Source organism: Ambystoma mexicanum, chromosome 10 (genome assembly GCF_040938575.1).
Source record: "Ambystoma mexicanum isolate Mex_15411 chromosome 10, UKY_AmexF1_1, whole genome shotgun sequence".
NCBI lineage: Eukaryota > Metazoa > Chordata > Amphibia > Caudata > Ambystomatidae > Ambystoma > Ambystoma mexicanum.
Window position 1 is genome coordinate 1,565,793,286 of NC_090932.1, and position 14,094 is coordinate 1,565,807,379.

At 47.2% G+C, this 14,094-nt stretch overlaps 1 protein-coding gene across 4 annotated transcripts in view; it reads left to right on the forward strand.

Moving 5' to 3' along the window:
* Positions 1–14,094, forward strand: part of GGT1 (gamma-glutamyltransferase 1) — a 417,662-nt gene that overhangs the window by 387,031 nt on the left and 16,537 nt on the right. For all 4 annotated transcript variants that reach the window (XM_069619870.1, XM_069619871.1, XM_069619872.1 and 1 more), the window contains one exon: positions 6,930–7,043. In XM_069619870.1, the coding sequence (XP_069475971.1) occupies positions 6,930–7,043 (114 nt within the window). The remainder of the gene's footprint in view (positions 1–6,929; positions 7,044–14,094) is intronic.

Here is a 14,094-nt window from a genome sequence, read left to right on the forward strand (position 1 = left end):
CAGGCTCACCTTCGGATGCTGATGCTGTTGTATGTGTATGGATGGTGCTGCCTGGCGCAATATTGCTGTGGAATTGCTCATGTGTGTGAGTAGAAATGACATGTGTGTTAGGGAGTGTGATGCCATGTCTGAAGTTTGACACTGCCACTCATGTGCAACTGTCATGTGTGTATCAGTCCATTGTACAGTGCCCTGATGCCTGTGTTCTATCTCTCCCTGTCTGCAGCGTCAACTGATGAAGAGGGCGGAGAGGGTGCTGTGGAGCAAAGCAGCAGGGATCGCACCACCAGCCGGAGACGCAAGGCCCGGCTCCCCTCCCAGATTGTCATCTCTTCGGGGAGTGAGGAGTCTGGTGCCGCATCCCAGGCTGCAGCTAACGAGGGTAGGTCCAAGAGGCGGAGGTTGGAGATGGACTCCTCTGCAGCAGAATGGGCAGCTGAGACCCCACAGGGTCCGACGGAGGAAGATTGCATGGAGTCATCCAGGTTGGTGGGGGATTTGGAGGAGGAGGTGGCCGTGGAAGGGACATACACGGGGTCTGGAGGTGGGGATTCCACTTGTGCCAGTGGTGCAGTGCAGGGGCAGGGACAGGAGGCAGCGCAGGCCGCTGCGGAGGTGCCTGTGTGTAATCCTGCCCCTGAAACTGTGACTGCATCATCCAGCACCAGCAGGGATGCCTACGTCCAGACCCGTTTTCAGGGAGGGGATGGGCACACAACAATTGGCCTTCCTCTCCCTGTGGACGTGGCTATCCGGGACCGGGTTGAGCCTGTCCTGGCTGGGATAGTGTTGCGTCAACGGGGCATGCGAGGTGACCTGTGGTGTTTTCGTGAAGACACTGCACGTCATCTCGGATGCCTCTTTGACCACGTTGACCTACTGGGACGGGTCACCAGTGCTGGATTCCTCTGTGTGCTGGACCTTCTTGCGACCCCCTCCTCACCTGAACCCCCTACGCACCAGTCGTCCTCCATGCCATCTTCCCACCCATATATCACCTGGGTACCCTGTGGAGCTGCCTCTGACCCAGCGGCCAGGCTGGTGGAGGACACATCCTTGCCACAGTCGGGAGTCAGACGTCCAGCAGGGGTGGCCACCACAACTGCACCCCAGCCGGAGGAGGATGTGCAGGCAGCAAGAGCCAGGGCGCAGGCACAGGCACAGCAGCAGCAGCAACATGGTGGGAGCAATGATGGCTCAGGGCCTTCAACATCGGAGGGGCAGGCATCGGCCAGAGGGCAGGAGGACCCAGGAATGCAAGTGTCTTCCGTGTGGCACTGGTTGGGCCACGCCATAAATGCGGAGCGGCAGCGGGCGGAAGAGGCACGGCTCACAATGGTCATGGCAGAGAACTCCATGCGTAGGGCACTGAGGCGGGCCGAGTGCCTCAAGGCAATTCGCAGGGAGTTGGAGGTCAACATGTCATCGTCCCTGCGAACCCTCGGGCCCATGGAAGAGGACCGCCTCCAGGACATTGATTGGGAGTTCGATGATGCCCTGGCCCAGGACATCAATAAGTGAGCCGTCGGACTAGCCCGCTGCCATTGTAAATATTTAGTTAGTTAGTAAGTGTTAGGTTTCATTTTGGTTTTCATTTTTTTTTTGGGCGCTTGGACAATACCCCACATTTTTGTATATAGTTCTTCATTAGTGTATTTTTGTAGGTTTCATTTGGACAGTTGGGCTCATGGACCCAGGATTTCATCCTTGTAAATACTTGGAGTGTGGATTTGTCGGCATTTTCTTTTTAGACTTTTCCATGGAGCAATGGATTTTACTTTTTCATTTCTGTTTGGATACTTTGGAGACATTTTTGATTTCATATATTTTGGATTCTGATTTCCTTTTTTTATCATTATGTGACATTCTGCATTGTTTTCCTTATGTCCATTGTTTGGTCTTTGAATTTCTTTCACCACATTTTTTGTTCAATACATTTTTTCCCGTACTTCAATGTGTGGTATTCTCTCATTGGTTTCATGCATGTCACGATGTGGGTTTTCACATTGACTGGCACCCATTGTGTGTGTGTGTGTGTGTGACTGACATGTGTTGATGTACATACATGCCATTTGGGTTGTTTCATGTAATGGGCATTTCAATGTGGGGTGTATGTTATGCTTTGTTGGTTATTTGGGCATGGGTGGCGTGCCGTGGGATTTTGGTGGCCATGAGGGCCATGATTGTGGGTCATGTTGACGTGTTGGGGGGGCATGAGTGGGGGCCGGCTGGCAGGTGCCCCTCACTGCTGGGGGGTGGGGGTGCATAGGAACATGAGTGGGACATGAGTGGGGGCCTGCTGTCAGGTGCCCCTCACTGCTGGGGGGTGGGGGTGCAGGGGGACATGAGTGGGGGCCTGCTGGCAGGTGCCCCTCACTGCCGGGAGGTGGAGGTGCAGGGGGACATGAGTGGGGTCCTGCTGGCAGGGGCCCCTCACCGCCGGGGTGGGGGTGCAGGGGGACATGAGTGGGGGCCTGCTGGCAGGTGCCCCTCACTGCTGGGGGGTGGGGGTGCAGGGGGACATGAGTGGGACATGAGTGGGGGCCTGCTGGCAGGTGCTCCTCACTGCTGGGGCGTGGGGGTGCAGGAGGACATGAGTGGGACATGAGTGGGGGCCTGCTGGCAGGTGCCCCTCAATGCTGGGGGGTGGGGGTGCAGGGGGACATGAGTGGGACATGAGTGGGGACCTGCTGGCAGGTGCCCCTCAATGCTGGGGGGTGGGGGTGCAGGGGGACCTGAGTGGGACATGAGTGGGGGCCTGCTGGCAGGTCCCCCTCACTGCTCGGGGGTGGGGGTGTAGGGGGACATGAGTGGGGTCCTGCCGGCAGGTCCCCCTCACTGCTGGGGGTGCTGGGGGAACATGAGCGGGGGCCTGCTGGCAGGTGTCCCTCACTGCCGGGGATGGGGGTGCAGGGGGACATGAGTGGGGGCCTGCTGACAGGTGCCCCTCACTGCTGGGGGGTGTGGGTGCTGGGGGACATGAGTTGGTGATCATATTGCAAGGTGACATGTGGCTTGGCTGGGGGGCATGCCCATGGTGGATGGGCTGCCTGCGGGACATGACCAGGGGTGCAGGGTAGTCCCCTGTGGTGTGGGCTGCCTGCAGGGGCCATGGAGGGGGTAGAGGGGACACCTGGGAGGACCCACACTTCCAATTCACGTGTGGGACTCCCCACGCACCCCACTGGATACACGTACCCCGCTCTGACAGCAAAATCGCGTGTGAAACTTCCTGCGAACCCCAGTAATACACGTAACCCGCTCGCACAGGGCCAATCGCGTGTGAAACTTCCCGCGCACCTCAGTAATACACGTACCCCGCTCGCACAGGGCCAATCACGTGTGAAACTCCCCACGAACCCTAGTAATACACGTACCCCGCTCGCACAGGGCCAATCACGTGTGAAACTCCCAGCGCACCCCCGAAATACACGTACCACGCTCGCACAGGGCCAATCGCGTGTGAAACACCCCGCGCTGGGGTGTACATGTATTCGGAGGGGTGCGCTAGGAGTTTTACAGGTGTTTTCGTGGTTGGGGGGCTGTATGCTGCTCCAATGGCCTGTGCGCCATGTACGGGATTTGTGCGCATTGTGCATGGCGCACGGGGAGGGGTTGGGGCGTAACTGGCGCTGCTGCAGGATCGCTGCGCCACTCTGCGCCACGGCTGGTTTTGGATGTTGAAATCCATGAATACGCTGTGCGCGGAAATGTATTTTAGCGCACGCGGCTGGTGCAGACTGTCGTACGTGCACACTGTGCGCCAGCCACGTGTGCCACTTGTGCGCTGGATGTTATGAATTACACCATTAAAGTCTGCCTTGTGCTGTCCCCATTCACTCTTGTCTGTTCCTTTCCCCACCGCCAGTCTGTTTCACGTACTATCTACTATATGATGCCCTTGTAAAGGTTTGTAAAATAAGCAGCACTGGGGCTGCGTGAACCATCAAGATGTCCTTTGTAGAGTGCTTCTGGGCGAAGCTCTGTTCATTTCAATTAAATAAACAAATAAAACGCCGAACAAGAAAAAGGTATGTCTGTAAAGCTTATTGCAATTACACACAGAAACGCATTATGAGTTTGGTGGTATTTCGGCAATACATTTGATGAATTGTAGCCAAAATCGGTTCCTGTTACTGCCACTTAGTCCTGTGGACATATCAAAGGATTAAGAGTGGTGGCAAGGTGGTGTATATCCCCATTTCCTGCAAGTGGTAATTCCGCTGTGGTAAATCTCCCGATTTTTGGAGGCGGCCATGCAAGTTGTTGGGTTCCCTGCATGCAGTTTAACTTTTACCAATCAGAATTTTAAAAGTAAAGAGTAAAAACAGGCAAAATCGCCTTTGGTCTTCAGTTTTACGCTCCGTTTAGTGCAAATATGGCTTGCAAATTATGCTGTGCAGACAGCATTTACAATTGATTCCTATGGAATCTGCCTGCATTTACCAAGTGCTAAATAGAGATGGATTCCATTGGAATCCATTGTTTTGTACAGAGGCGTAGCCAGGATTGTTTAACTAGTGCGGCGCAAAACTAATGTAGTAGGGCCCACTGCAGTGACATTGACATCTGTAAATGCCCACAAAGCGCTACTTAATGGGCATTTACAGATTTTGGGTGGGCCTTGCCCGATCAGGCCCTACCCTGTCTACGCCTCTAGTTTTGTGCCTGCTGCAGTAAAACAAAGTGCAATTTGAAAACGTCAGAGTAAGGCCCTGCAGAAGCATTCATCCTGCCCCTTCTGTGCCTTCAAAATAATTCAAAATATGTCGAAACTATAAACCAAGTAGGAAGCACATTACACCTTGCTTTTACGCCTTGCTTCACCGCTCCTCCTACAAAATGAGCCCAATAAGAGTGCCCGCTCAGCTTCAAAGAATCAGAAAAGAATCGGACCCAACGAGACAGACCTCAAGATGTCATCACATACAGTTTCTTGGCAATGTGTGAGCCGAGATAAATGCAGCAGACTGGATCTGCCTGTTCCATCCCTCAGATGCAGTGGCCGAAGGGGGTGGGAGCGGTTGGGAGCAGTGCTCCTCTACTTTTTTTATTTAAGTTTTACCATTCCTATACTTTTATTTGAAAAAGAAACCGTTCCGGAATGGCTTAGTTTTAAAATAGAAGTGTAGGAAGAAGCTGAAATGTGCACTTGAGTGCACTGCACTGAACATTCCCTTAACAGCAGGCGCATATGTTTGCGGGTTTGGATTGCACGTGGGAGGGGCGTGGCGATGTGGTTGGTGGGCAGTGGAGCAGGCCAGCAGGGAACATAGTTACACTACTTCTTTTCATACACTTCCACCACTGCCCAGGTGCCATCATGAAGCACTCATGATATGTTCCACTGATTGGAACCTACAGAGTTTTCCCCAGTGACCCTGCCAGGTTTCCAGATGGGCCCTCATACTGACCAAGCAAGGGAAATGGGAGGCCATGTTTGTCATTCATGGCGTCTGTCAGGAAAATGGGAAGGCTGGACAGTCCTCGAGCGCCCCCTCTGCTACCAGATATAATCTGCCCAGGCCTACTGGGCATCAAACAAAGCTCTCACGTTTCCCAATTCCATGTGTGAGAAAGCCACACAGTCCTGTTTATTTCTAAGTGTTCTGGGAGTTATAGTTTGGACTATTCCATTTTAAATTTAGGAGTACAAGTTCAAGAATTCCAAGAATAAAAAAGTAACAGGACTGGATGCGTTTATCACACATGGACCTGGTAAACCTGAGACGGCGGCTGGCTCAGGCATTAGAAAGGGTAGCATATCTTGAGTGCCCCCTGCTCCATAAGCAGAGTTTGAACACAGCACTTACCCTCTTAAACAGCTCTCATGCGTCCCAAACAGATTGCCTTTACCCAGTGATGGCTGTAGTAGAAAGCCAATGTATATGCATCCGCTGCTTGCAGCCCTTTTTTGTTTTGGCTTTTAGGTGGCGCTAAAGCACCACTATAAGCCCAAACTATTGCACTCGAGTACAGCAAAGGTGGAGATGGGATAGAAAGACAAACCTTGTAGTTGTTTGGTTATTTACCCACCCATTGACTGCCAATGGCCATGCTTATCCCTATGGGCATTCCCATCAACTTCCTGCCTCTCTCTCCTGAGTTCTCTTGGAACTAGCTTTATCAAGCAGTGCCCTCAAGCATTGTGCTCCAAGTTCTAGCAAGTGTTATTTCAAAGCAGGCTTCTGCATGTTAATGGCTTAATTTCCCCTTTAAATGTGATAAACTTTGCCTTTAGCCACTTGATTTATAAGCAGTATGTGTGCCCTTCGCAAGTCCTGTTAAAAGCAAGCATTGGCAAAGCCAACGGTTTTGGCTTGTGTATAGGTATTAAAGAGGCATTTACAGGCACTGCTACTATATTCCCAAGTGCTCACACCATTTTGCAGCTGCTACCAACATTAGCAAGTTAATGACATTATGGTCGAGCCTATCCCATGCCTACACAAACGCCAAAACTGTTGGCATTGCCCATGCTTGCTCATGCTTTGTCTGGATTCTGACCTAAGGCTGCAGAAAATCAGTTTGTAGTTGAAATGCAGTAGCAGGAGATTAAACCGTTGAGGTAAGATTTAGGATACTCTTACTTTCCTACATGGAGTTCAGAACAACGTTGTTCCTTATTGTGAGCTAGCCTAGTGGGTTACTGTGCCTGTCATGCGCAGAATACCCATATGCAGTGGCAACGAGATGCCCCTTTTATATGGTCTGTGAAATAAAGGTTGTACTGTTTTCACAGCATGCCCTCTCCTTGCACAACTGCATTTGCATTCCTCTGGAGGGGAGGTTTGGACTCTATAAAAACAAGGTGTTAATACTGAAATCTGCCACCATGACAAATTAAACTGTAACTATAAATAAATAAATAAACTTTGCTCATTGAGGCGCCGGATGCTTATATGTTTGATGATTGTTCCCATTTGCAGGTCATAATGAATGCCCTCTGGTTTGGCTATGATGTGAAGAAGGCAGTGGAGGCACCGCGTATACACAACCAGCTGTTTCCTAACACTACTATACTTGAAAATATCATAGAACAGGTATGAAATGGGGGCGTGGCAGATACGCTGAGAGATCTCGGGTGGTTCAGTAATGCTTCATTTGAAGGTCATGGAATCGGATATTCCAGGGATCTGAAACTCGTGGCTCTCCAAATATTTTGACTAAAATTCCCATGATCCATCACCATTGATTGAGCTGGGTAGGGCAGGTGGCAATTGTAGTTCAGAACATCTGGGGAGCCAGAGGTTGCAGATCCATGATTTTTGGTAGATCCAGGGCTGTGCGTACATGTACCCACCCGGCCATGATACTCTGACACCTGCTCCTTTTGAAGCTCTGATCCACAACCTCCAGTCCACACTCTTTCCCATGTTCCAGTGCCTTGTGCTGTTAATCTACATGTGGTGAGCTATACTGCAGTACTCCCTCTATGCCTTACCTAGGGATATAGTTAGCTGCACCTGGGGATTACAATGCAGCAGGGACAGAATTTTAAGGAGTGGTTCAATTGTGTTTTTTTCACCATTGAAAGAACCCAGATTTGTGTGTCTGTTTTCCTTGGTGTTTTTTAAGCACTCAGCCAGCATGCAATCTTTTAAGACTCATACCTTTATAACAGCAGTCTTCAACCTGTGGCTCATCAAATGTGTTTGACTCCACCCTTTCCTCCTCCGCCCACATCTCTGAGGTCTCTAAAAAGTCAAATTTCCTACTGCACCTCCTCAGAGGTACTCTGCTTTTCCTCTCTTTCCCCCAGAAGCTCATGGTATCCCAAGATCTGGTTCTCTCTAGGTTGGACTATTGTAACAGCCTCTTTCTAAATCTACCTGCCTCTACTCTCTGCCCTCTGAAACTAATCCAGAACAGGACTGCAAGACTTGTCCTTGGCCTCAAGCCTTGGGATCATATCTCTCCAGCCCGGAAATCTCTCCATTGGCTCCCGGTGGATGCAAGGATTAAATTCAAAACCATCAGCATTGTCCACAAGGCTTTCTGGGGCCTGGGTCCAAAATACCTTCAGCTATCCCTCCACAAATACCTCCCCTCTTGAGCTCTTCGCTCCTCTACCTCCAACTCCCTCAGGGTCAGTAGTTTTTCAAAGAAACGAGCTCGGAATAGATCTGTCTTTGGCTGGGGCCTCCCTCTGGAACAGCCTCCCTGCCACTCTAAAACTTGAGGAGAACTATCTACAGTTCCGGAAGACCCTCAAGACCTTCCTCTTTGCTTCTGCCTTAGCTCCCACTCCCCCCTGCTGATCTGTTCTCTCTTGTCACCGTGCACCTGGCCTACCCTCTGTCCTTTGGGCCCAGGTACCTGCTCACCCAGCCACCCTTCCGCACTGCCTCCAGGCCACCCCTTACACTGGAGTCTGTATCTGTACCCATACAGCCCCCCCTTTTTCTTCCTGCACTTATCAGACCTTCCCTGTCTGCTGCCTTAAACCTAGCACTTGCAAATTGCTGGCTGCATCACCACTATTTGTTGCCTTTATTATTTATTTATTGTTATTTATCTGTTTCTCCTCTGCTTCGCACTTTCCACTTCTCCCCCCTTCCATGCGCTTTTCCCCTCCCCCTCTCCCATGCACTTGCGCCTTCTCAATGTCACTGGGCCTAGTAAGTTCGCTGTTCTGTTCTCCCCTGTTCCCCTCCCTTGCCTTGTCGCGCTCTGAAACACTTGTGTACGAGCGTGATAGAAATAAAATATCAATATCAATACAACGCCCATGATCCCTCACCATTGACTAATCTGGTTAGGCCTGATGGGAGCTGCAGTCCAGATCATCTGGAGAGAGAAAGGTTGCAAACCCCCGCTTTAAAAGCTAGACACATGTTTTTATTGACAGCAAATATTGGGTGTGAGGGTTACCTCCTTGCGACATAGATCACTTGATCAAGAAACAGTTATGTCTGTCGCATCCCAGAATACCGTAAGGCGCACCCTTTCCTTAAATTTAAGTTTTGTAACTTTGTACTCCAGGCATTCAAAAAATTCTCTCGAGAATGGTTTTTGCTCATGATGTGCAATTTATTTGTGAATTGATTAAGCACCCATTTGAGCTGACACGTGTTTCGGCCACGCAAGCCTTCCTCAAAACTGGGCTCAATGTTACTGCACTTTCATAACGTATGTGAATAAATCATATTATGTATCAAATACATTCATTACATACATGTACAAATCATTAATTATGTGGACAGAAAAATATCAATTGATGTTAGGTAGGATTGGTACGAAGAGAGAGACAGTGCCTTACGTCATTAGTCACACTGTTCTTTTTGTCACAGATAGTTTTAGATTTGCAAATATCTAAATTATTTGCTATATCGATACCCACAGCGGTGGCATTCTCATGCTTACTAGATGTCATTGGTCTTCGTTTATATTTTTTTCTGTCAAAAAAAATCCAAGTGACTTCCCAGAGTTATTCAACTCATAAGTCTTTATGCCAACATTATTGTTAAGAGTTAGACTTTTCTTAGCATTCATTTGATTGGTTCATATACTCCAATATGTGCACCCTTTGTGACAATTCCCCTTCATTGTGACCTCCATAAACAACATTGCAGACTGTATCAATATCTCTATAGACTTCTACTCCCACCGTTATCCTTTACATTTACTTTTAATTCCTTATACTTTGTTCAGTTCAGGAAGGAGAATGTCTCTGTACATTCCTTGAGTATTTCAGCTACCTATAAAAGACCCCTCTACACCTTGGTCGCTACCAAGTTAGGGCTCCCCTCTCCCATAGTACAACATGACTGTCTGCCTCCCCTCTTGCCCCCTCTCTCTCTTGCTTTCTCTCTGTCCCCCCCTCTCTATCTTCTCTCTGTGTTCTCTTTCGCTCTTTGTCTCTCTCTTTCTCTGTGCATTTGTAAGAGCCGCTCCAGCCCTTACTAGTGGCGGTACACCGAGAGAAAAAACAGATTTCTTGAAGGAGGTTGGATCCTGTCTTGTTCTGGTTAATAGAAGGAGAGCAGCAGCGACAGACTCTTACCTCCCTCCCCCTCCACCCCAATGGTGGGGACCAGCCTGGTATTTGGATACATATATTGTCCATGCGTGTGTCCTGCAGGAATGTTGACATCCCACTGAGGACACATTTCTTATGTTGGGGTGGGATGTGCATGTGCTTTGGGAGAGGACAGGGGGTATTGGGGATGTGTTTGGATTTTGGAAGATATTCCTCAGGCCAGCAAAATAGTAACCAACTTGTTGAGACAGCAGAAAGGAGGGCGTGGCTTGTAGATGACTAAGTTCAGAGAGCAATTTCAACAGAAGCACAGCAGTGACCAGGCCACCTTGTGATAGAATTCCTCCGCAATAATGCATAATCCTTGCAAGCCATCCACCGGCTAGAGAAAGACTGGGAGATGCTGTCACAGATATTGCACTGCACTCCTGCAGGCAACCAACCTGCAACACATGGTTGCCAAAATCAGACTGAAAGGTCTTGCAACAGATCCTGGCATGCTCACTGTCCACACAATGATAAATCTCCCCGGGCATTCAAAAGGTTAGGAGCAATTCAGACACTGAATGACAGCATCAACATCCAAGACCTAGTCACATGCTATTTACCAATCTGATTTAATTCATATGTGCCATAGGGCACAATTGGCATTTTCTATGTAGAGGATGCAGGACAGCATGCTGAGAAAGAACAGACATGCTTTCTTTCAACCTGCATCAATAACAAAGAAACAGACATGACTGGCTGGAGGCAAATCTTTTGACGCACTAAACACAGGACGAAACAGGGCCAACGGATTCAAGGTTCACAATTCCTATTGTCACACTTCCCTCCCTTGCCCTCCCGCTGCTCCCCCTGCCATCACTCTGGTGCCTCAATATAGAAACTTTGCACCCGTACAGTGCATTCTTGCACAGTATTATGACTTTGTCAAAAGCTCCCCGAATGCAAGAAAATACCCTGGGACATGTTTGTCCCCCGTTGCAATAGTATTAGCACTAGGGCAAACTTTGCTCTCAAGTAAATGCATAGAAAGGATATGTTTATTGCACCAGGGCAATCTTTGTTCTAATGCTTATACAGTGCAAAATTGCACTTGCACCAATAAAAATGTCTTTAGTATGGCCGAGCTTGCACAAACATTAAAAATCCCTACATTGAACCCACCTTTCACCCTTGAAAAATTGTACTTCAATTACTAATAATAATAGTGCGTCATGTTGTATTCCTTCCACTTCTAATTAGAGTAATTATAGCTTTTATCATCAGCCAATTTAATGGTAATTTTATCAACCTCAAAAGGATAATGGGCTGAGCTGGCCCCTGCCAGGATTCAAACCTGTGCCCAGGTCCGAGACGTGAGCTAAAAACATAAGCATCATACTTTCTACTTCCTTGCTACGGATTAGACGGAGCAGCATGTAATTTCAAATGCACGTCTGTGAACAAGGGACCATACAACCGGCCTCTATTTATCAGTAACATGTTGCTAACATACTTTTGACTTCATCTAAGAAGCAATATATTCATGTTGTGTTCTTGTCAGACTTTTATTACTATCAAAGGGAAATCTGCCATGGTGGTTACAATGTAAAGTGATCCATTAAAAAATAAAATGTATTATTGATTTATTTTGCATTTGTTTAATAAAACCTTGCACATCTTACATACACATATCATAACAAACGTATCAGAAACAATTAATATTAATGACATAAACAAGCTACAAAGAAGGAAACCTAAAAGCATCCAAAATACACATAACACAATTAAGTATTATTCAATTTTTATACATCAAAAATTCATATTGTATCATCGTAAAAAGAGCAATGATAAAAGAAGTTTGATTATCCGCAAGCAAGTCTAAGCAAAATTCTCTTAAGTGATGTGCGTCAATATTCCAGGCATGTTTCATTAGTAGCTCTGATCTATACTTATAGGTACATTTACAAACGGCACCATGTTTCAGGAGTATATGGAATTTTATATAAGCAACTGCACCTATCAGTGGGTGCTAAACACCTTCATGGCCCAAATTATTCCAGTGAATTCCGGATGTTGAATCTAAAACGCATGAAGATAATCCGGTTTTTACGAACAGGAAAGCGTGTATAATATGGTAGATCATCATACCTCCTAGATATGTAGGCATTTGTGAACTATTTACCCGGATATTGAATTGAATTGTGAGATCCAATTTTGTTCTCTTATTTTTACCATGTTATTATTATTCATTAGCATTTCACTATTTAGATCTATTTCCTCAGGAGGGTGTGAACATTCAGTTGTGAATTTGGCTAAAGATGTCAGGATACCCCTAACAAATAAATGGCTCTGATCTCCATATAAGGTATTTTGAATCAGAAGGATTATCTTACCGAAAAACATCATTTTTTTGTAACAGATGATAAAATGGAGCCCTAGTTCTAAACGAATAGGGTTATAGGGAGGGACTGAAAAGGTCAATGCAGGTCCTTTTTAGTAGGAGAAGTAAATACGGCCAATCAGTATAACAACGATAGAACAAACCTTGCCTTTTAAAAAGTAATTGGGGAACGATGGAGAAGGCACAGTATTTAAATAGTACTGTTTCTATCTGAACCACTGATGGGAGATTTCATCTTCAACGAGAAAATTAGATGTTTAGCCCTAAATCTTCAGTCTTCCTGTCACTTTTATTAATCAAAATAGCCAATTTATTAGCATTAATTGGGAAGTTATTCTCCTGAATATATTTCTCAAGCTCTCTCTCAGCAATCATTGTGAACCTATCGGGGTAGTGTCAAAAAGCATTACATTATCCGTCAATGCAAAATACCCCCAGTGATAGCAGCCTAATTTAGGGGGAAAACATTTGGGCTTACTTAAGTGATCAAATAGATCAGACACTTATATGTTGCGGGCAGGAGCGAGAACGCAACCCTGCCTCTAACCAAGTTAGGTTTCTATTGAGGTTTGAATAATTCCCAGAAGAGTTTGTACACACACAACATTTTGTTTCTTGATGTAAAAGAATATACGTTTTCAGTAAGCCTTGTGGAAAATTCCACTTACAAAGTTTATTCTATAACCAGCCTCGGTCCACCTGATCAAAAACTGAAACCAAATTGACACAAGCCACAAATAGTGGGGAATACTTTTTACCCAGGCTTCAGCTTGTAATACCTTAACAATGAGGCCATTAAGGGAACAGCCCAGCCCTCTTCTAAAGCCTGTTTGGAACTTTGATAGTATCCTGGATTCTTTAGCCTATAATTCTAAATGTTGGAGAACCCGAGAGGTGAAAATGTTACTGTCTGGATCGTATCTTAAGGTAGCACTTAATTTGATTCTTATAGAGATAAAATTCCATTTGAAAAACCCCAGAAAAAAGCCTGATTTAGAAAGGCCGCTCGGAGGCTGCTCTGAGCGGTCTTTCTAAATCAACCTGTCATACCTCTGGTGCACACGAGTGTGTGCAGGCACTGACGGCGCAGCCAGATGAGAGAGTCGCAGGAGTGAGGTATGTGTTTTTTCTGTGTTCGTGTGTGTGTCTATGCGGCAGAGGAGGAGAAATGTTTGTGGTGGGGAAGGGAGGGGCCAGGGGCAGTAAATTAGTGTTGGCATGACTGCATGGGAAAGGAGGGGGAATGTGTTGGGCTGGGAGGGGGGTTTGATGAAAGGTGAGGTTTAGGGGGTGCAACTCCCCCCCCCCCCAGTGTTCAGGAAATGCAGAGGGTGGGGTTGGGATTCGCCTTCCCGGGGCAGTAGAGGTGGGGAGATTGAAAATGTAATTTCAGAATTTTAAAGGCCACACAAAATCGGCTGACGGAAATCAGTCTTTTTTGGGCTTGGCCTTTAAAATGCAGAAATATCACATATAACCAATTTTATCACCCGCATTATCACTCTGGTATTACCTGCACTATCACATGGGGTAGGGGAGCCAACCAATCAAGTTACTTGGACAGCGGGCTGAATCCCATGATCCATGTCCACGTTCCAAGCAATCTGATGACTGCTCCCCTGCCATCTTCCCCCCACCCTCCCGTCCTATATCCTTAGTTATAGATATTTCACTTTGGGGAACATGGTAGCTTATACAAAAATATAGGAAATTGTACTGAAATGTG